Source organism: Melanostigma gelatinosum, assembly GCF_949748355.1.
Source record: "Melanostigma gelatinosum genome assembly, chromosome: 23".
In the NCBI taxonomy this organism is placed as follows: domain Eukaryota; kingdom Metazoa; phylum Chordata; class Actinopteri; order Perciformes; family Zoarcidae; genus Melanostigma; species Melanostigma gelatinosum.
This window is the reverse complement of record NC_136656.1, coordinates 1256648-1279428: the sequence shown is the minus strand read 5'-3', so window position 1 is coordinate 1279428 and position 22781 is coordinate 1256648. Positions and strand designations below refer to the sequence as shown.

The following is a 22781-nucleotide window of genomic DNA, read 5'->3' as shown; positions in this document are numbered from 1 at the left end:
GGCACATTCAAGGGAGAGTCAGGATATAAAAGCACAAAGCATATACTCAGAATAAAGTGTAATCAAAAGATAAAGTGTATGAATTATATAACGAAATGTTTAATCAATATGTAATGAATGTGTAATGCATAGAGTGATTTAACAATAGTAAGAAGTGTTTAACAAATGTCTTGTGTAACCGGAGCTGCGATAAGTGTTTGTCAGGATGACTTGGCAGAAAATAGGAACCAGATGTTAAGGGTGGGGTTAGGAGAAGACTGTTGCAAGAGATGAGTCATAGAGGCATGATACAGGATGAAGCCTGGCATGTCCGGACATGTTCGAACCCAACTCCCTCTCCAGAGGGTGGGGGGATGAGATCATGTATTGAACAAGGGGGGCCGACAAAGCCCGAAGGATGGATAAAAAGAGACGTTTGCAGGCAACACACTGGGATTTCAACACGGGTGCCGTCCAAGTGCACCGATGAGGAGATACGGACGATCATAACTGATGTATTGAGGACTTCGTCTCTGTTCACGGAAAGAAGACCGCTGTTCGTGGACAATAAGATTTAAAGACGGAGGTTTCCTCTCCCCACTGCTCGATTCTTAACAACTGGACAACGGAGAAGACGCAGCAGCCCTAGAAAGACTTTGTACTGAGTTTTGAGGACTGTTGAACGGACTCCGCTGCAGAGCGGGAGGACCGAGGGTCTGGCCGGACCTTCGCTCCTAACAACTCCAAAATAACCTTTTCATCGCACCATTGAACATCCAGCTCCAACCGAGCCATCTCGGCAACTAAAACTAATGAGTATAACCTGAGAAGAAAATTAACGTAACGAATCAAGTGTAGTGACATTTTATGTGAGCTGTAACTTTAACCCTTGCAAACTAACTAAAATATAACCTGCAATAAATATCTAATCTGCATTTAAAGTAAATTTCTCAAGTGCATTAATTTGCTCAAGTAGTAAAAAGTTCCTCGTGGCAGTAAAAAGTTAAAGCCATTGTATGTCTAACAACTGAGTTCTGAAAGGTTATCCTAGAGACCGAATCCACTTAACAACCCCTTACGGTTTTAGAAAGAAGTAATCCTAGCCGTTAAAACCTAACCTGGCATTTACCAAGAGCACGGATCCATAAGAGGGAAGCTGCCATAACCGACGCGACTGGTGGGAGCGCCCGGGGCCAGGACTGGTCTCTCGGCCGAGCGCGCTCAGACCGGAGGAAGCAGGGTAGACGTCGGGAGTAACGGCAGTTAGAAGAGCCAGGCGAGTTCCCTCGCCAGAACACCAGCTCGACAATCTTTTAATAGAGAGCTGAGTCAGTAAGTATCCCCGTATCGGGCCAGAAGTACCCCAGGATCTAACATCAGGATAGTATGTGGTGGCATTTGCTGGCCTTTGTTCTTCACACATGCTGAACACTGTGTGAGTAGTAAGAGTGGAGAAATATTGTTGTGCACACTAGTTTTGGTTAAATGCTAGGCTGTAGTTTTGTTCTTCTTTGAACGCTGATTCGTCTGGCTGGCTTAGTAAGCCAGTGCTCATGCTTTTCTATTATCTGTGTGAGCTTCGTGTTCAGGTAGTCGCATGCTTCTTGCAGGGACTACATTTGTGGAACCTACTTTCTTCTCGGTGGAGGTAGAAAAGCAGTGTTTAGAATTCCAGTGTATCGTAGGTCGGGTTGGGTATCGTTTGGGGTTTTTCCGAAACCGGTGCAAAAACGATACAGGTGCCTGAACCGATACTTTTTTCTTCAAATTGAACAATATATTAACTGTTTAAAGTATACTATAAATATAAATGAATAAAAAACACTTGGCTTCAAACTACAGCTTCAAACTTTTTAACGTCAAACTATGAACAATATCTTAACTGTTAACAGTTCACAGTATACTAAAATAAATAAAAATAAATACAAAACACACTCTGTACACACACTACAGCTTCAAACTTCAGCAATTATTTAGCAGAAATATGAGCATATTTGCATTCTCTATGAATACTATGAGTGAGGAGCGGAGGACCGATGTTATCGTTAGCATCGGTCCTAGGACGAGCTAACCTAGAGCTAACGAGTAGTGTAAAAAAAGTATTTCAATCGGCTCAGGCACCAAAAGGAAGCACCGAAAGGAAGCATCGAAATCTGCGTTGCATTTCGGTCCGGTAGATACCGGTCGTATAGGAACCGGTACCCAACCCTAATCGTAGGGGCAAGAGTACTATGAACACTATTTCTATACTGTGTGGCCTGAAATAGTTAAGTAGCTGCTCTTGTATAGACAGCCTAGTGATTGGTGCATTTCAATTACTCTCTGATTTTGTGTAGGTAAGCTGTGCTGTTTGGTAAGGCAAGGCAAGGCAAGTTTAACAACATTTCAACAACAAGGTAATTCAAAGTGCTTCACATAAAACCATTAAAAGCATCAAAACACAAGGCAAAAGAAAAGGAGATTTCAAAAACAATTAAAAAACAGTGTAAGAAATAAAATGCAGTAGTAAAATGCAGAAATGCAGGAAATTGATTAATATATTAATTGAACGTGGTTCAATTAAAGGCAGCAGTAAACAGAAAGGTCTTCAATCTTGATTTAAATGAGCTGAGGGTCTCAGCAGACCTGCAGCTTTCTGGGACTTTGTCCCAGATATGTGGAGCAGAAAAACTGAACGCTGCTTCTCCATGTTTAGTTCTGACTCTGGGAACAGAAAGTAGACCGGTCCCAGACGACCTGAGGGGTCGGGATGGTTCATAAGGTAGCAGCAGATCAGAGATGTATTTTGGCCCTAAACCATTCAGTGCTTTGTAAACCAACAGCAGGATTTTAAAGTCAATTCTTTGTTGGACAGGAAGCCAGTGCAAAGACCTCAGAACTGGAGTGATGTGGTCCACCCTCCTGGTCTTAGTGAGGACTCGAGCTGCAGCGTTCTGAATCAGCTGCAGCTTTCTGACGGACTTTTTACAGAGACCTGTAAACACACCGTTACAGTAGTCCAGTCTGCTGAAGATAAATGCGTGGATGCGAAAAGTTTTTCCAAATCCTGTTGAGACATAAATCCTCTAATCCTTGATATATTCTTCAGGTGATAGTAGGCTGATTTTGTAATTGTCTTGATGTGGCTGTTCAGGTTGAGGTCTGAATCCATAACTACACCTAGATTTCTGGCTTGGTTTGTGGGTTTTAACATCAGTGACTGAAGCTGAGCGGTGATTTTCAATTGTTCATCCTTGGTACCAAAAACAATTACTTCTGTTTTATCTTTGTTTAATTGAAGATAATTCTGGCACATCCAGTTGTTGATTTGTTCAATGCAGTTACCCAGCCCTTGTATGGGATTATAGTCCCCTGGTGACATAGTTATGTAGATTTGTGTGTCGTCTGCATAATTATGATAACACACTTTGTTGTTTTCCATAATCTGAGCTAGTGGAAGCATGTAGATGTTGAACAGAAGAGGCCCCAGTATTGAACCTTGGGGAACACCACATGTCATTTTAGTCAGCTCTGATGTGTAATCAGCTACAGACAAAGTATTCTCGGTCCTTCAAGTAGGATTCAAACCAGTTAAGTGCTTTGCCAGAGAGTCCCAACCAGATGTTTAGTCTTTCTAGGAGTATGGCATGGTCAACCGTCTCGAATGCAGCACTGAGATCTAGTAACACTAAGACTGAACTTCTGCCATTGTCTATGTTTAAGTGGATGTCGTTGAAAACCTTAACAAGAGCAGTTTCAGTGCTGTGGTGCTGTCGAAAGCCTGACTGGAAAACATCAAAGCAGTTATTTACGGCCAAGAAGTCGGTCAGCTGTTGGAAAACCGCTTTTTCAATTATTTTTCTTAAAAATGGGAGGTTTGATATTGGCCTATAATTTTTCATCGTTGCGGAGTCTAAACTAGCCTTCTTTAGGAGCGGTTTAATAACTGCAGTTTTTAGGGCTTGTGGGAAGACACCTGAGAGAAGGGATGTGTTTACAATTTGTAAAAGATCAGTGGTCATGCAGTTTGAAATATTTTTGAAAAAGTGTGTTGGTAGAATATCCAAGCAGCAGGAGGATGACTTCAGATGTTGTATGATGTCTTCTAGGCTTCTACGGTCGATTGAATGAAATTGTGTCATGATATTTGAATGGATGTTATTCAGAGATCGGGACAACACATATCCTGTGGTTGATGTGGAGGCACTGACTGCTTGTCTAATTTTCAGAATTTTGTCAGTAAAAAAGGTGGCAAATTGATTGCATGCCCAGGTGGATTGGAGCTCAGCAGCTACCGACACTGGAGGGTTTGTTAGCCTGTCGACGGTAGCAAATAAGGCGCGTGTATTGTTCTTGTTTTTGGTTATGATGTCAGAGAAGAATGACTGCCTTGCATTTCTAAGTTCCAAATTATAATTGCGAAGTCTCTCTTTATAGATGTCACAGTGAACCTGGAGATTAGTTTTTCGCCACCTGCGCTCAGCTTTCCGACACTCTCGTTTCTCTATTCTGACCAGCGTAGCATTTCTCCAAGGAGATCTTTGCTTACCCGAGACAACCTTCACTTTAGTGGGTGCAATGGCATCAATAATATTTATAACTTTAAAATTGAAGCCATCTACAAGCTCATTGACTGAGAGACAAGAGAGGGCTGGTGTGGAGGAGAACTTGTGAATAAATAGTTCACTGGTGTTTTCAGAGATGTAACGCTTTGTCACAACCTTGGTTTGGACATTTGAGTGCAAGGAGATTGCACTCTCAAAGAAAACACAGAAATGATCAGAGAGTGCAACATCAGTCACAGCAACCTCGGAAATGTTTACACCTTTGGTGATGATTAGGTCCAGAGTGTGCCCCCTGTTGTGGGTGGGTCCTGTCACATGCTGAGTCAGATCATAGTTATCAAGGACACCACATAGTTCTATAGACTCTCTGTCCTGGGGATTATCAACATGGATATTAAAGTCACCAACAATAACAACACAGTCAAAATCAATACAGATTACAGACAGCAGTTCAGTAAACTTATCAAAGAAGGTTGCACAGTATTTAGGCGGTCTGTAAATGTTTAGGAATAAAGCTTGAGTGGAATTCAGAGCCACATATTCAAAAGAACTAAAATGACCAAAGGACATCTGCTTGCATTGAAGAGAATCATTAAATAAAACAGCAACTCCACCTCCTTTCTTATGTGGTTAAAGCTTTCTTTGCCCAATTTATTTGGACAGGCTGACGAGGAATGTATGCTAAGTTTGATAAGTTTGCATGTTTACTATTGTTTCTTCGCAGCCTCACCTTTCTTTTTCTATAAACTTGCAAGACAGGAATTGAAGCGGCTAGCTGCATACAGGGCCCAGACTTTTCCTGGAGAGAGTCATTGGTATCATTAGCCCTGTAGCCTGGACCCAGAAGATATCAATTATTTCCTCCATCAGGTAGGGGGGAGTGTGAAGAGGTGTGTGTTTGGTTCCAGCAGTGACCAGCTTTTTCATGTTGTCAGTGAACTCCAGGTGGGGGGACGATGGGGAGAGTGTGAGAGAGGATTGCGATTCAAAGTATGTACCCGAAATAGCTGGGGAGGGAGGTAAAGACTCCTCGTCTAGGAAGGGTGGGGAAAGTGGGAGATCGGAGGCGAAGGCGGTCCCTGATGATGAGGTTGGAGACTCCTCCTTTTGACTGTCGTTAGGCGGGGGCATCCTTCCTGTAAGGTCTCCATGGCGATGCTGTGTGGTTATCTCTTGTTTAGACTCCTCTTGTATCTTGTCCTTGGCAGTAGGGACAGACAGGTGACGCAGGGAGAAAAACAGGTTAGAGGTAAACAGTTTTACCCCTGACTTGTTCAGGCAAATTTCATGCGCTGCAAAAAGATGTCTGCGCTCCCAGAAAAGGTAGAAATTGTTGATAAAATGTACTGAATGGTCAGCACATGCAGTTGACAGCCATCTGTTCAGTGCAAACAGCCTGCTGAATCCTTCATCTCCTCCTCTGACTGGTGGGAGAGGGCCACTGATGAACACCTCAGCCTTGACAGAGCTGACTGTGTTTAACAGATCAATAAAGTCTTGCTTTAGAACTTCAGACTGTTTCACAATATCACAGCTTCCTGTATGCACCATGATGTTTTTCGCTGTGGGATAGTCAGCCACGATGTCCAAGAATTTGTTTCTCATGTCAGAGACCATATCTTTCGGAAAGCAGAGTATTTTGGTGTTCTTGCTGCACAGTTTTCTGACATATTTTACAGCATAGTCACCAACAATCAGAGTCTCAGGCCCAGTCACTAGCTTTGCCTGCGGCCTTTTACTCTCACATTGACTCTCAGTTCTTACCCTGCTTTGAGGAGATAGCTGCTTATCCAGGTCATCAGATGGAGATTTATGATCCTGCGACAATGGAGCAAATCTGTTTTGAAGTTGTAGGCTTGGTTGTTGTGCAGGTATTTTGCAGGTTTTACTTTCCTTAGCTGTCCTTGGCTTTGTCCATCTGGGTGCAGGGGTTGAGGAGGAGTTCTGCCCGTGTGCTAGTGCAAGCCAGTCAGTCGCATAAGATTCATTATCTGCTCTCCTCCTGGTAGCACTATTTCTGTGTGGTAGTGTTACTTTGTGTTGGTGCTTTGGCTTACTTAGGGGGAGCCCATTTTTGGGTGTGCTACCTTGTAGATATTTGTTTCACATGAAGTTGTTTTTGTGAACTCGCAATGAAGGCAGATTTTCAAGAGATCAGTGAAGGTCCTACAATAGAGCAGCTGGCTCAATGTACCAAAGCCCAGCTCATGTCTATTGCAGAGCAGTACCATCTTGAAATTGCTCAAACGTCCCTTAAGAAAGGTCAGCTTAGAGCTAAGGTAGTCACTGCACTCATTGAACAGGGAGTAGTGCCCCGTGAATCTAGTCAGCTTGATGAGGAGCAGGGCTTACATGTGTCTGCAGGTTTAACTGTTGGAAAGACGGAACAAGTAATCTTGAAGTCTCAAGATGCTCAATCTGTACGTTTGCGAGAATTGGAATTGCAATTCAGAATAAAAGAGCTAGAAATGGAGGCTAAGGAAAGAGAACAGGTAAGGAGGTTTGAGATGGAGAGGTTGAGACAAGGACATGAGGAGAAAATGAAGGAGCTGGAGTTGAGGTCAAGAGCTGAAACTGAGCAGGCTAATTGTTGTACATCTAGTCCTTGTTTTGATGTAGCTAAGAACAATGCTTTAGTTCTTCATTTTGGTGAGAAGGAGGTAGAAAAGCACTTTTCCCACTTTGAGCATGTTGCTACCATCTTAGCATGGCCTAAAGAATTCTGGACACTCCTGTTGCAGTGTGTACTGACAGGTAGAGCTCTCAAGAGGCTTATTCATCTTTAACTCTGACCCAGAGCTCAGATTATGACATCGTTACGGCAGCCATCTTGCGTGCCTATGCGTTGGTCCCTGAGGCCTACAGACAGAGGTTTAGAGGGTATCGTAAGGTGGAGAAGCAGACATTTGTGGAGTTTGCTCGAGAAAAGGAAATCCTTTTCACTCGGTGGTTCACATCACAAAAGGTTGTGACCAAGGAGGAACTTCAGGAGTTGATTATTGTGGAAGAATTTTGAAATTGTGTCCCTGAAGTGGTGGCCACCTATCTGAGTGAGCAAAGAGTGACTAAAGTGGAGGAGGCTGCTGTGCTTGCCGATGAGTATGTCTTTGCTCATAAAACAGTCTTTAGTTGGAAAACCGGTGAGACTAAGAGCTTAGACTGTCCTCACACCTTTTGTTTAAGACCTGGAAGCAATGGGTCTCCTTCAGTTCCCATTAGGACTTGCTTTTATTGCAAAAAGCCTGGTCATTTCATAGCAAACTGTCATGCTCTCAATAAAACGTCAGAAGGTACTAAGCCTGTAGGGCTAATAGTTTCAGTACCACAGCAGTTGCCCTGTGTAGTTGGTCCTTGTCAGACCAATAAAAAACACACTGAGCATGACTCCTTTGCACCGTTCCGTATGGAGGGTTCAATAGCAATTTCTGATTCTGAGAAGCTCATCCCAATTCGCATCCTTGGGGATACAGGGGCCTCTCAGTCCTTGTTTTTGGCAGGAGTTTTGCCTCTCTCTGAGAAGACCTCCACTGGTAGCAGTGCTTCAGTCCAAGGATGTGGGATGAGGTGGCTTAAAGCCCCATTGCATGTTGTGTATTTGCAATCTGGGTTGGTTACAGGCCCTGTCGTGGTGGTGATTCGTCCCCAGCTTCCTTTAGGGGGAGTAGACCTGATTTTGGGTAATGATTTGGCTGGAGGGAAGGTGTTTCCTGCTCCCATTGTAGTGGATAGACCAACAGGCTCCGTAGTTGACAATTACCAGAGTGCTGATCCGTCATCTCGGATGCCTAAAGTCCTTCCTGCTTGCATTGTAACTCGTGCCCAGTCAAGAAAGTATGAAGATGTAGTGAATTTATCCACCTGTTGACAGTCTGAGGCTGATCCTGATCCTTCTGTAACTTCTGAGTTGCCTCTAGATAAGCTGTCCACTAACTCTGTTGGAAATGAGTCTGCTGAAGTTAAATTGACCAGTCCTGTCACTGTGCCGGCTGGGCCTGACACACAGTTGAAGGTTGGCAAGGAACAGCTGATAGCAGCCCAGAAGGCTGACCCTCCTTTGGCCAAGTGTCTGGCAGCAGTGTTGCCTAAGGATGAGAGTGGTATTACTCATGCCACTTTTACTGGGAGGTTGGTATCCTCATGCGTAAGAGGGTTTCTTATGTTCAAACAGCATGGTTTTGGATGACACCCTTATGGCTGTCATCTTAAGGAGGGGAGTGTTACGTATGGTTCTATGTCCTGCTGTGAATGTTTGTACTTGGGTGTGTCTGTTTGCATGTGTGTATTCTGTGTCTTTGACTTCTAGGTGCAGCTCCCTAACGAGTGATTGAGGGCACCTGGATGAGGATGTGGTTTACCAATAGAAGCGTCTCCTTGCTCGGCCCTCGCTCTCTCTCATCTGCCTGGCACCAGACCCTGGGCCCCGTTCCTCGTACGTGGCAAACTTTTCAGGATAAGATGACGTAGATCAGGCTTTTCGGTTCCACGAAGCAAGTTCGTCAAAATCACCATGGCAACACATCCATAAGCTTGAACCTGCTCCAGCGCAGGCTAACTGAGGGTAGCTGGATAAGCTGGTCACTCCCCCGGAAGAAATGGCAGCTCCTGTCATATACGGTAGTCTAATGCGCTTGCGCATATACTGGGGGTTATATGGGAGTTCCGGAAATGCATGTAAAGTGAGACACACGGTGTCAAAAAGAGTTGAGATCCCAGGACCAGCCTTAAATGAGGAATGTATGGTAGGCCTGTAAATTAGGTTAAAGGGACACAAAGCGTAGAATTAAGAGTTAAAAGATGAAATAGAATAATTATTTTAAAGCAAGCAGGTATTACATAAATATAAAGTGATTTTAACCAGGATCCTTAAAACCAGCTGAGCAAACTAAGAAGCCTCTATTGCATTAATGTACAGCTCCCTTCCTCATAGATCCCACTGATGAAGGAGGATATTAGTTAGATTTGCGTTTTATAGGGAGAGAGTTCTTCCACATCGCCAAGATCCGTTATCACATCATGATGACTTCCTATAGGAACGCTATCCATTCTGCCCACAAGGAATCATTTATTTACAAGACCTTCTGGAGCCATACATTGAACACCACACGCCGCAGGTGAGCATTGACTGTCTCACAGACTGGATGCAACCTTGCGCTTTTTTGCAAGTGGTACATTTTGTACAGTGTCGGCGATGCGGAGAACATCGGGAAAGCCGCCGTGCTGTTCGTAAAGTGTATTTGCCGCTTAATAAACTCATGGATGTGTTCATTACATTATGGCACATATTGTATTGACTCACCATTCTTAATAATGTGTTTGTGCTTCGTGTTTAATTGCTCCCATGTCCTCTTGATGGCTGCATTGCATACATGGGGGTTAAAGCACTCATAATTATATGACAGTGTTTTTAGTACACCAGCATATCATTATTGTAGAAAATGATTAAGACTCATAAGAGAGAATCACACACTATTTCTTTTCACTGCTTCAATTGATTGAATGTCTGATTATGAATAATACACACATACATACTGATCCGCCCATACACAGATTCACACACATATTCAAACTCCTAGTTCTATATGGTAATCTACACATACATGTATATACACATATATAGTAGACTACATGATACATACGTGCATACAGTACATATATCCTCATATTAATGAGTATCAGTTAGGTACTCTTTGGGCTTGTTTTATCTACTTATTCTGAAAGAGTTGAGAATTATTTTCGCTATAGATCTCATTCAATGATGCATTCCATTAAGCCTACTGCTAGCAGGCACATTTAAAGAAATATAATCTGATTGATTGGGGTGATGAGGCATCAAAATGAGCCGAAATATTTTGCCGTCTTGTCTAGCCCTCGCAGCGGTGGCGGCGTTAGATTTTGCCGTGATTATGGTCTTGAATTCCTCGTATGCGTTCATGATCATCTCCTGCTCGTCAGCGGAGTAAAAAGAGGCTCTTTCTTTGAGTTTATTTGACATTGTACTGTTAGAAAATCATGGTTTCGGTGATCAACGCTTCCCCCTTTTGACGTAGGACGGGCACGCGCAATTATCCTGATCGTCTGGGTCGAATTAACGAGACTGTTTGAGAGCGGATCAGCCTTGGAGAACCCGACATAGCCTGACATCAATCATCTCATTAATTTAGGCTGGCTAATAGGACATTTGATCGACTTTGCTGAACCACGTACGAGGAACGGGGCCCTGATCTGCAGTGGGATTTGCACACGACAGTTTACTTGTGTCCTGTAAATAAACTGGCAGCTGTGGTTGTTTTTAACCTAACTCTTGTTCTGCACCTCATCACAGGACAGCTGAAGCTACAGACATCAGTATCAGGTTTGCTGCAAACTTTCTCATCATCTTTTGACTTCACTGTTATGACCGGCTCGGGAGTTGCAACATATAGGAGGGACACAACACCAAGTTGGGTTAAAAACAACCACAGCTGCCAGTTTATTTACAGGACACAAGTAAACTGTAGTGTGCAAATCCCACTGCAGACCAGGCAGATGAGAGAGCGAGGGTGGAGCAAGGAGGCGCTTGTATAGATAAACCACATCCTCATCCAGGTGCCCTCAATCACTCATTAGGGCGCTGCACCTAGAAGTCAAAAGACACAGAATACACACATGCAAACAGACACACCCAAGCACAAACATTCACAGCAGGACATAGAACCATACGTAACACTCCCTTTAAACACATTTAACCAAAACTAGTGTGCACAACAATATTTCTCCAGCCTGTGAGGGGCAGCCTAAACGGCTGCCCCTCACTTCGGACCTCCTCACCTGCGGCACCCTCGCGCTCAGCTCAGGTCATCCGTCGCCCTTCTGGGACAAAGCATTGAAGTCCACGTTCTTGCCAGCTTCTTTCGCTGCTCCGAGTCCACCGCTTCAAACTCCATCCGTCCCGAGATGCCGCCGTGTCAGACTTCACATCCATCCTCCCGACACAGTCGTCTATGACCTCAATGCCGCAAGACCAACCAATACGGTCCACCTCAACCCATCTACCTTTTCCGACCAGACCCAAGTCCGTACGAATCCATCCGAGATTACTTAATCTCGAGATTAGCTGGCCAAACTTCTCCGCAAGATCCCCTTTTCCTCAACGAAACAGGCAACTGGGCTACACGGTCCTGGCTCCACCACCACTTCCGCTGTATATTAGCCAGATCAGGAATACCCCCCGAGTTTTACTCCGGTCATTCATTCCGCATCGGTGCCGACTCAGCCACCTCGAGCCAAGGAATTCCAGACCACATCATCAAGATTCTTGGTCGATGGTCTTCCACCGCGTACCTCTCCTACGTCCGCTCCAACCTGAACGACATCAGAAAAGCTCACAGGCATCTGTCCTCATGAAGCTATCTTTGGGGACTCTACACCGCCGACGCTTCCCAGAGATGGCCCCACTCAACAGTCTCCGTTCCCACCAGCCGCTGGACACCAACTGTCCTCCATCACTTCCCTTCATCCCTCTACCTCGATCCCTAACCTACATCCCTTCATCTCTCTACCGCTACCCCTACCCTACATCCCTCTACCCTTACCCTACATCCCTTCATCCCTCTACCCCTACCCTACATCCCTTCATCACTCGACCCCTTCTGCTTCCTAAACCTAACTATCATTCCATTACACAATAAAAACTCTCAGAACGTATCCTGTTATTGGTGTGGTCCTTGTTAGTGAACTGGGTTCCTCTCTACCTAAGAAACTACTTCTATCTGGCTAAACCTCAACTAGCCTTTGTCGGTTTTCCCGGGCACGCCAGGGACCACCGCAGTTACCGCACCAAAAACAATAAGGTGGTGCTGGTCTTTCCAACACCCCCAGGCTTTCTTTTCTCCTGCACCTAGTTTGAAAGTTGTTTGCCAACTGCCATTAAAAACAAAAGAAAAAGAGCTGCACCTAGAAGTCAAAAGACACAAAATACACCCACGCACACAGACACACCCAAGCACAAACATTCACAGCAGGGTATAAAACCAAACGCAACACTGTTCTGACAGTCAGTGAGTTTCTTTGTTCTCTACAGATCCATAAGTAATCTGTCTTTGTTCTCTTCATCTTCAGCATCTGCATCGTCTCATTGCCTTCGCCATGAAGACGCTGACTGTGTCTGCACTTGTTTGTGCCATGATTGCTCTGACTCAAGCTGCTGGTGAGTATTACACATAGAAACTGTTAGATTCATTTATTGTCACTGAACAGTAATAATCCAGATCAATAACTGCAATGTCAAACTGTCTAGCTTTTCCAGAGGGAATGCCGGAAAATGACCAATCAGAAGAGTAGCTTTTAGATTTTCACTTCAATAGATCTATATACATATATATATATACTGTATATATATTGTTATATCATGATTTAGCATCTATGTACCATCAAAATATATTGTTTTAATACAGTAATGTAAATATTCTACATGAAGAGTCTCTCACTGGACTTTACATTACTCTATTCTATATATAAATCTATATATCTATATCCAAACTCTATTTCTCTCAGCAGAGAGTCATCTGGTGAAGAGGGAAGCGTATTGTTCCGACGGTTGGACTGAGAGCAGCGGTCGCTGTTTCCGCTACATTCCAACAGTGATGACTTGGGCTGAAGCTGAGGTAATGCTGGTGGCTTTGAAAGATTGTATGCGGATGACACTGATTTCTGTGCATGTTAAAGACGGACATGGAGTGGCAGCCAAATTCACTTCAGCAATAGCAATTGAGAATCTTGCCTGACACACGTAAAACCGCTTGCATCTACTTTTATATGAACACAAATGAAAGTCGACCAGATCTCTCTGTAGAGGGTGAGAGGATTCAGACGGTTTCAGATTTACAATATCTTGTTACTCTCATTGACTCACAGCTGTCCGTTAAACACATGACGCAGGTGTGTAACACTAACATTCTCAGGAACTCTCGGTTTATCTGAAACCAGCTACACTAAGATGCAGCAAAACGATACATGCACTCAAACCCTTTGTACACATCTCATACTGCATCACAAGCTGGACACAAGCTGGAACAACAAGGCTCAACTGATGAACAAAGTTTCCATCAATGCAACGTCCTGCAGCAGGAGAAACTCCTGATCTTTGACAGCTTGGTCTGTCTTGCTGATGCTAGTTTAGTGTACAAATAATTGTAATTGTGTTTTTATACTGCAGTGTTCATTTTCTTACCAGAGATGTTATCGTGTTTTCTGCCCAGAGAACAAAGATTTACAGCTGAGAGTCTGTGCACTGTCCTGGTCAAATACATAAGTAATACATCAAATAATAACTCTCTGTTGCTTTGACGTAGGACACTTCTACAACAATGTCATTGTGTTTGCACTCACACGTTTGGTTCCTCGACATTTTTGACTGACTTGGTGTTTAACAACTCGTCTCTCTCTCTCTCTCTCTCTCTCTCTCTCTCGCTCTCTCTCTCTCTCTCTCTCTCTCTCGTACTGTAGAAATACTGTGTGTTCCTGGGTGGAAACCTTGCATCCGTCCACAACATCCTGGAGTACCAAGGGATTCAGAAGATCATCCTGGACAACAGTCAAGAGAATCAATCATGCTGGATTGGAGGCTCTGATGCAGAAGAGGTATTTATTTCATCATTGCCTCATTTGCAAATATTGCTCACAAAATACATATAATATCCATTATATGTTATTATAATTCATTCCATATGTATTCATTATGTATTATATATGAAACTTTACTCAAACTTTACCATATTATATGAACAGGTATAATATTACTTTCTCTCTCTTTTGCTCCGCTCCACTCCAGTTCCATGGCCATTTCTTAAAAGTGCTCTTTCTATTACTATTTGTATTGTTTTATGTACTTTATAATTGTATTATTATTATAAATGTTCTCCAACAAATGGATTGCTCCTCTGGGGAACAATTAACTGATCTTAAGTTACTTAAATCAAATAACTTGAACACTTTTATTTCTTGTAATACTCAATTCTATTCTTTCTTCCAGGAGAATAAATGGTTCTGGAGTGACGGTACTCTTTTCGGCTACGTGAACTGGTGTGCTGGACAGCCTAACAACTGGGGAGGCGACCAGGGTTGTATGCAGATGAATTACGGAGGTAAAACAACACAGTGCTTGTTGTAGGAGTGATACTCGTGATAAGAGTTCAATTCAATTCAATTCAATTTATTTTTGTATAGCCCAAAATCACAAATTTGCCTCAGAGGGCTTTACAATATGTACACGTTTGACATCTTCTTGTCCCGGGACCCTCACATCGGAACAGGAAAAACTCCCCAAAAACCCCTTTAACGGGGAGGAAAGGGGAAGAAACCTGTGGGAGAGCAATAGAGGAGGGATCCCTCTCCCAGGATGGACAGACGTGCAATGATGTCATGTGTGGAACAGGATAGTGAATTACAACACATTCAATGTAATTACAGCACATTCAATGTATGACACAACCCCGACAGGAGGCAAGACCTGGTCCAGGTTTAACCCGGATACACAGGAACCTGTGAGGCGAGAAAGCACAGAGACTCTGGTGAAGAAGCAGGTCAATAATGTGCATTAATAGTATCGGTAGTATGAAATAGTAATGTGAGTAATAATAAAAGTGATATTAGCAGTTGGAGTCAGCAGGGCCATGGTAGGAGGAAGGACCAGGGTCCAGATGAAACCATGCTCCATGGAAACCTGTGAGGAGAGGAAGCACAAGGACTCCGGGGAAGAGACAAAATCAGTACTGTGCATTAATGGTATCGGTAATAGGATTAATAATGTTAATCATGATGATCGTAGTAGGTGTCAGCAGGGCCATGGCTGGTTGAAGAACCAGTGTCCAGATAAAACTGCGGTCATCCTGTGAGGCGAGAAAGCACAAATACTCCGGGGAAGAAGTAAAGTTAGTAATGAGCATTAATGGGACATCAATGCATACAGACGGAGGTGAAGAAGAGGAGGAGAGAGGTGCTCAGTGTAGGAAGTCCCCCTGTAGTTTTTGCCTATACCAGTTTGTCCATGGGCCGGTCCAAGGCAAGCCAGAGCCAGCCCTCTCAAAGAGGAAAGCCTTAAGCCTACTCTTAAATGTGGTGAGTGTGTCTGCCCCCCGGACTGAAACGGGAAGCTGGTTCCACAGAAGAGGAGCTTGATAACTGAAGGCTCTGGCTCCCGTCCTACTTTTTAAGACTCTAGGAACCACAAGTAACCCTGAATCACTGGATCGCAGCGTTCTAGTAGGGCAGTATGGTACTATAAGCTCTTTAAGATATGATGGAGCCTGACCAGTTCGGGCTTTGTAGGTAAGTAAAAGGATTTTAAATTCTATTCTAGATTTTACAGGGAGCCAGTGCAGAGAAGCTAATACAGGAGTAATATGATCTCTCCTCTTAGTTCTTGTTAGTACACGAGCTGCAGCATTCTGGATCAACTGGAGAGATTTAAGAGACGTATTAGAGCAGCCTGAAAATAAGGAATTGCAGTAATGTAGTCTAGAGGTAACAAAAGCATAAATTAATTTCTCTGCATCGCTTTGAGATAGGATGTGCCTGATTTTTGAAATATTACGTAGGTGAAAAAAGGCAGTCCTAGAAATAAGTTTTATCTGAGAGTTGAAAGACAAATCCTGATCAAAGGTAACTCCAAGATTCTTGACGGTGCTGCTGGATGCCAGCGCAATGCCATCTAGAGAAACTATATCATTCGATAACTGATTTCGGAGGTGTTCTGGGCCTAGTAGAATAACTTCAGTTTTGTCTGAGTTTAACATCAGGAAGTTGCAGGTCATCCAGGTTTTTATGTCCTTAAGACACGCTTGCAGTTTAGCAAGCTGATTGGTTTCGTCTGGTTTGATCGATATATATAATTGAGTATCATCTGCATAACAATGAAAGGTTATAGAGTGTTTTCTGATAATATTGCCTAAAGGAAGCATATATAAGGTGAACAAGATTGGTCCAAGCACAGAACCTTGTGGAACTCCATAACTGACGTTGGTCCTCATTGAGGCTTCATCATTTACATAAACAAACTGAGATCGATCCGATAAATAGGATCCAAACCAGTTCAGTGCGGTTCCTTTGATGCCAATATAATGTTCCAGTCTCTGCAACAGGATGTAGTGGTCTATAGTGTCGAACGCAGCACTAAGGTCTAACAGGACAAGAACAGAGACGAGTCCTTTGTCTGATGCGATTAGAAGGTCATTAGTTATTTTTACCAGAGCTGTCTCTGTGCTATGATGCTTTCTAAATCCTGACTGAAAATCCTCAAATAAACTATTGTTACACAGAAAGTCACACAACTGATTTGCAACTGCTTTTTCAAGGATCTTAGAGAGGAAGGGAAGGTTCGAGATCGGTCTATAGTTCTACACCTCTGGATCCAGAGTGGGCTTCTTAAGAAGAGGTTTAATCACAGCTACTTTAAAGGACTGTGGTACATGACCTGTTACTAAAGACAGGTTGATGATATCTAATAAAGTTGTGCTGATTAATGGTAGCACTTCTTTAAGCAGCCTAGTCGGTATAGGGTCTAAGAGACAGGTGGAAGGTTTAGACGTAAAAATTGTTGAAGTCAGTTTGTCAAGGTCAATGGGAGTAAAGCCATCTAAACATATATCAGGGTTTACAGCTGTTTCTAAGGTTACTCTATTTGTGGAAAGATCGGTCGAGGGCAGGAGATTATTAATGTTCTCTCTAATAATTATAATCTTATCATTAAAGAAGTTCATGAAGTCATTGCTACTGAGGTCTATAGGGATACTCGGCACAACAGAGCTGTGACTCTCTGTCAGCCTGGCTACAGTGCTGAAGAGGAACCTGGGGTTGTTCTTATTTTTCTCTATTAACGATGAGTAATAAGCTGATCTGGCATTACGGAGGGCCTTCTTATATGTCTTAAGACTATCTCACCAGAGTAACCGAGATTGTTCCAAGTTAGTGGAACGCCATGTTCTTTCAAGTTTTCGCGATGTTTGCTTTAATTTGCGGGTTTCAGGGTTATACCATGGAGCGAATCTCCTTTGTTTTACAAACTTCTTTTTTAAAGGAGCAATAGAGTCTAGTGTCCTTCTCAGTGAGCTTGTAGCACTGTCGACAAGATGATCAATCTGGGTCGGACTAAAGCCAGCACAGGAGTCCTCCGTCACATCGAAGCATGGTATTGAGTTAAATACAAACGGAATCGCTTCTTTAAATTGAGCTCCGGCACCATCAGATAGACATCTAGTGTAGTAACTCTTGCTTAACGGTGTACACTCAGTTAGTAAGAATTCAAAGGTTATTAGATAATGATCCGACAGAAGAGGGTTCTGTGGATAGACTATTAAATCGTCTATGTTAATGCCATAAGTCAGAACCAGGTCGAGAGTGTGGTTAAAACAGTGAGTGGGTTTCTGTACATTCTGACAGAAACCAAGCGAATCTAATAATGAAATAAATGCAGTACTGAGGCTGTTGTTCTCGACATCCACATGAATATTAAAGTCACCTACAATAATTACTTTGTCTGTTTTAAGGACTAGACTTGATAAAAACTGAACAAATTCCGATAAAAATTCCGAATACGGACCTGGGGACCGGTACACTATCACAAATATAACTGGCTGTATTGTTTTCCAGGTTGGGTGTGAAAGACTAAGAACCAAGCTTTCAAATGAGTTATAGTCTAGTTTAGGTTTAGGGTGTAATAATAGGCTAGAGTCAAAGATGGAGGTGGATGAAAAGAGGAGAGTGAACTGCATGTATTTATGTTCTGGTAACATCGACTTCACACTCGTTGGCTGTGTTGTTTAGCACTCAAAGAAGTTTTGAGTGTGAAGTTGTTGAGATGAGCAGCTCTCTAACATACTGTATCTCAAGGACCTCTTGTGTTACATTATTCACGTTTTGACAACGATTTGATTTGCATTAGTGACTCTAGTGTTCGCTGACTTCATCCATCAATAATTATTGGTCACATGAAACAGTTTGAGTAACATTCACTGACTCACCTTCTTGTGTTGTGCTTGCAGGTGAGAAGTGCTGGGACGACGTACAGTGCATCGATCTGAAACCGTCTGTGTGTGTCAAGAGAGTCTGATTGGTGGACTGACAGCGAGGCATGCAGTACCCGTAACACAGAAGGAGTCCTGTTGTGTGCATGATCGCAAATACATTGACTGTATTTCATATCTATAGCTTTCTTTTCTGTCGCTGTAACGCTACTTAATGAACGATACGACAAGTGACATCAACAGGAGCTGGACTGTCTTTGAGGCCTTGTGCCTTAATAAGAGTGTTTTATGGAGCGAATCCTTTCAGCACAACATATATTCTACACATATAACCCTTCTTTCTTTCTGCATGAATAAAAGGCTCAAGCATTCAAACAAGCTGGTCTGTCATACATCTATCCAGACATCTTTACATGTTGGCCCTGTGCTCTTGTTGCTGCAGGTTACCGTGTGGATATGAAACATATCAAATCAATACTAACTCATTTCATTCACTACAAATTGGAGCGCAGTGTTGTTGCAAAATGACGAGAAGAGACGGCGAATTGAAGTTGCAACCCAGCGGGAAGTGTTTTACTAAGCACAAGCCAACATACGAGTTCAGCAAATCCAAACAAATCCAACGTATTACTTTTCACAGATTACTTTTATAGTCAAACTTCACCCCCCTTTAAGTCACTTTCCACCAATCAAACCAATGGGTTGAAGCACAAACAAAACACCTCTGGTCTCTTCACTATGTCATGCTCTCGTGACTTTGTTTGGGTCAAGATAACCTTTTCGCAGAACACACAATTCGTGTACGGGAAATGTTTGGACACACATTGGAGTGATGGATTACAATTTGTCTGACGTGCCTTAATCTCTTCCTAAGAATGTTTTTGATGAACCAAATTTGTTGAGTTCAATCCTTAGTTATGTTGGGAACTAAAGGAGCGTGTTTGGGTTATCAGCATTTAAGAAACTGAATTCTTGACATCAATAGAATTATTAATGTATGTAACAATTATTAATGATTATTAATAACAACGGGGCACCACCCTGCGAACAGGGACCAATAATCAAACGATAAAACTAAGTCTCATAATTAGTAGTCACTCATAATGTCAATAGTCTGCGTATGACTATACATTCAGTGACAGTGAAGGGTTAAGTTCGTACACAGGCTACTACATACAGTTTCATTACACATATATATATACAAGTAATCACAGACGACTGCTCCTTAAAGTATAACAGAGTTTATTAAATCAAAATAATAAATGATCAAATCAATTAATATTGCAACCAACAAACGTTATCATACAATTTTATATGCCTAAACTAAAGGATGAATAAAATGGATGAGGGTGTATGTGTGTGTGTGTAAAGGAGAGTCTTTAAGCGACAGCTAAAGACTACAAAGATGGTGGGTTGACGCGGGCCAAAAGGGGAGGGGCCTTAAGATACTACAACTAAACTACCACCAGATGGCGGAGTCGAGTGACTCGGACACAAAATGGCGGTGAGACTGCTGTATGTAATCACGTGAGGCGATCAATTGAACGGGGTTTCCCCCAGGGGCAGCAATAGGAGCTGTGTGTGTGTGTGTGCGTGTTACGTGAGGGGGGGAAGACAAGGAAAAAGGAGCGAGAACGCAACGTGAATCACACTTCGGCGTGCGATGTTGTAGGGAGCCTGAGTTTGCTGGTTCCATCACGCATAAGTATACCGCTGTCGTCTTTGAACTGCCGGTAACTTATGCCGTGATAAGCCACGACCCTCAGCTCACTCACAGAGTCGAGTTAATGAAGAGAGAACTCCTACACGGAGTGGAATACAATGAATGAAAAGAATCCCCAAATAAACAGTCATAGCAGTTAATACACAAATACAGCGGAGCTTCTCTGGTCCGTAACGATTGCGTAAATACCTCCGTATAATGCGACAGTGTCTTAACACAAACAGAATACGGGGACGTACCATAGAGCGAGTCTTATGATCCGCGAGGAGTTGCGCAATACCTCGATATCGCGCTACAGTAACTTAAACACACAAAAACACGGGAATATCAACATATAAATGAATGGCCTGAATTAAATTTAAGTTAATTTAAGCTAAGCTATGCCCAGATACCATGAACCTTACTTGTCGATGCTTCGTTGCAACGTTGAAGTGTTCGTGGGGAAGTTGTCCTTTTTCCTCGTCAGGAAGGGGGGCAGGGGGAGCTTTCTGGTCGGCGCGGCTTTGCAGCTGGCGTCGGGCCGTCGTGGCGTGAGCTCGCTCTGGAGCGAAACACAGACGTGATCTATCCTCGCTGCAGGGAGGAGGACAGTTTAACTTCGGCTAAGACGGCGTGGTCCGTCCGTCTTTCCGGTAATCGTCGGAGAAGGAGGGAGGCTTCGTCGTGCTCCTTCGCCGGGTTGTGTGCACAAAAAGAAAAAGAAAAGCAAAAAGCGGAGAACGGATTGCTGAAGCGGATTCGTTATCGCGGGCTGAGTGGGCCTTTACTCAGCGTGGAACACTGTCGTTTCGACCAGCGAAATGGCTTTGTGACCTGACAGGGTTTGAGGGTTTGAGGGCCTCGGCTCCCTCGTGGCCTTCAGTTGCCAGCGTCGTGCTGGAGGTAGGAGGCTGGTGTGTCTTCATATGTCCAAGGACGGGTCCCAGGGCGAAGAGCGTTTGCGTGCCTCCTTCTATCCCGGAGGGATTGGTGGAAAAAGCAAGGAGGTGTGAGTTACAGACAGTTTTGTAGAACAGTGGTTGAACCACAGGGGTCCTGGGGTCTCTTGGCCCTCGGCCAATGAGATTGCAGCGGTGCATTCAGGTGACTTCAGGAACCATAGTTTTTTGGGGGGGTAATTCACACCCTAGTGTGAAATTCCTTCAGAGGAGGTTTGCTCTCATCAAACTACAAATCAGGATGAAACCTTTGCTTGAAAAAGGGAAGGCCTGATTCTCTTTGTCCACAGCACATGTTGAAGCCATATGGTCAGACCCCAACAGTTATATGATGATTTTCTTCAACACGAGCTCCTCCATCAATCAATTCATTTATTTGTTTCGTGAAAATCGTACAGGGTGAAGTTCTAACTTTTAAATGTATTTGTTTGGCCCCCAATCACACATTTGCCTCAGAGGGCTTTACAATGTACAACATCCTGTGTGGACCCTCACATCAGAAAACAGGGAGACACGGTCAAGTATGCAGGCTTCAGTTCAACAGAAAGACACCAAATGTGAAGATAGTATTCCCAAAGACTGAATGATCACACGGGTGGTGTGAAGGTTTTGTGTTTGAAGCCCCCTGCGATCATTGGATAAGCCCCGCCTCTTTACTCACTGCTGCGTGAATCTGCTATGCACAGAAAATGAAGTCAGAAATGAATCCGTAACTTGAGTTGCTGCAAGTTCAGTTTATTTTTTGTGAGTCATCAGTTATAGAAATCACGAGTAATCACATTTTTTTCATCAAACACTGAAGAAGAGCAGCTTTCATTCCTGCAACAACACAGCAGGTGGTGCTCACATGTCAGACTTGTTTCTTTCTCTGGTTAAATGTAATAGAGTTAAGTTTACTCAGAGTACATGTTATCTAAGTACATGTGTATATGTAGTACTCATGTATTCTAGTACTTTTCCATCCCTGGAAAGGTGGTTGCCTGGTGGGTAGAGAAGCAAAATAAGGAAATACGAGCTTCACGTTTACGTTCTCATCCGATCAAAATGATTTCCAGGTAATACTGGTCACTAGATAAATCAATGAAATAAGACGCCATCCTTAAAAAACTTTGTTGTATCAGTGATTAATGAAAAGGGTTAGGGTACAGTCTTTTGTGTTTACTCACAATATTACAGTCGTACATTTCAGAGGCAGTATTCAGTCGATCGTACAAGTTGAAAGTACCTTCATAATCAGTATCACAACCAGCTTTATTAACCAGCTGTGTGGATAGAAAATACAAGGAATTAGACTTCAATTCATTATAAATATATACTGTGTAGAGAACAAATGATACGGACACAGTTAAACAAAGATATGAAGCTTATTAACTCTATTCAAACTCATAACAATGTGCTGTCTGAATAACAAAGACTGATGTTATCTCTGAAGACACAGAGAGCTATGATGTCTAAGCACGAGTTTGACGACATCCTCTAAGGTGCCTATAAAGAGAGTATATGTGCAGAATATACCTGCAGGTAACAAAAGAAAAACATTTTGTACATGTTATTGCATCATGTTTGACACACCATAATATCCATTCTACAATATGTATTT

The 22781-nt window shown here is 43.0% G+C and overlaps 1 protein-coding gene across 5 annotated transcripts; it reads left to right on the top strand.

Annotated features, from left to right (window-relative positions):
- Window positions 1-455: 455 nt before the first annotated feature.
- On the top strand, window positions 456-18898 carry LOC306796363 (ladderlectin-like). Of its 5 annotated transcripts, none has more exons than XM_079295249.1 (8): window positions 456-1311; window positions 8827-8952; window positions 10846-10875; window positions 12621-12708; window positions 13059-13165; window positions 14007-14141; window positions 14533-14644; window positions 18539-18898. In XM_079295249.1, exons 4-8 carry the CDS (start codon window positions 12648-12650, stop codon window positions 18604-18606), a joined length of 483 nt encoding a protein of 160 aa, XP_079151375.1. In that variant the 5' UTR covers window positions 456-1311; window positions 8827-8952; window positions 10846-10875; window positions 12621-12647; the 3' UTR covers window positions 18607-18898. The 5 variants fall into 5 exon arrangements, with proteins under 5 accessions (XP_079151375.1, XP_079151372.1, XP_079151374.1 ...); XM_079295246.1 differs by having other exon boundaries at window positions 13056-13165; XM_079295248.1 differs by lacking the exons at window positions 8827-8952; window positions 10846-10875 and having other exon boundaries at window positions 456-819; window positions 13056-13165.
- The last annotated feature ends 3883 nt before the right edge of the window (window positions 18899-22781 follow it).

Excerpts from the sequence above, each read along its gene's own strand:
- LOC306796363 (XM_079295248.1), top strand. The coding sequence starts at position 12,648 with ATGAAGACGCTGACTGTGTCTGCACTTGTTTGTGCCATGATTGCTCTG. Across the intron at positions 14,142-14,532 it reads GAGGCTCTGATGCAGAAGAG|GAGAATAAATGGTTCTGGAG; the intron begins GTATTTATTTCA and ends TCTTTCTTCCAG. Across the intron at positions 14,645-18,538 it reads TATGCAGATGAATTACGGAG|GTGAGAAGTGCTGGGACGAC; the intron begins GTAAAACAACAC and ends TTGTGCTTGCAG.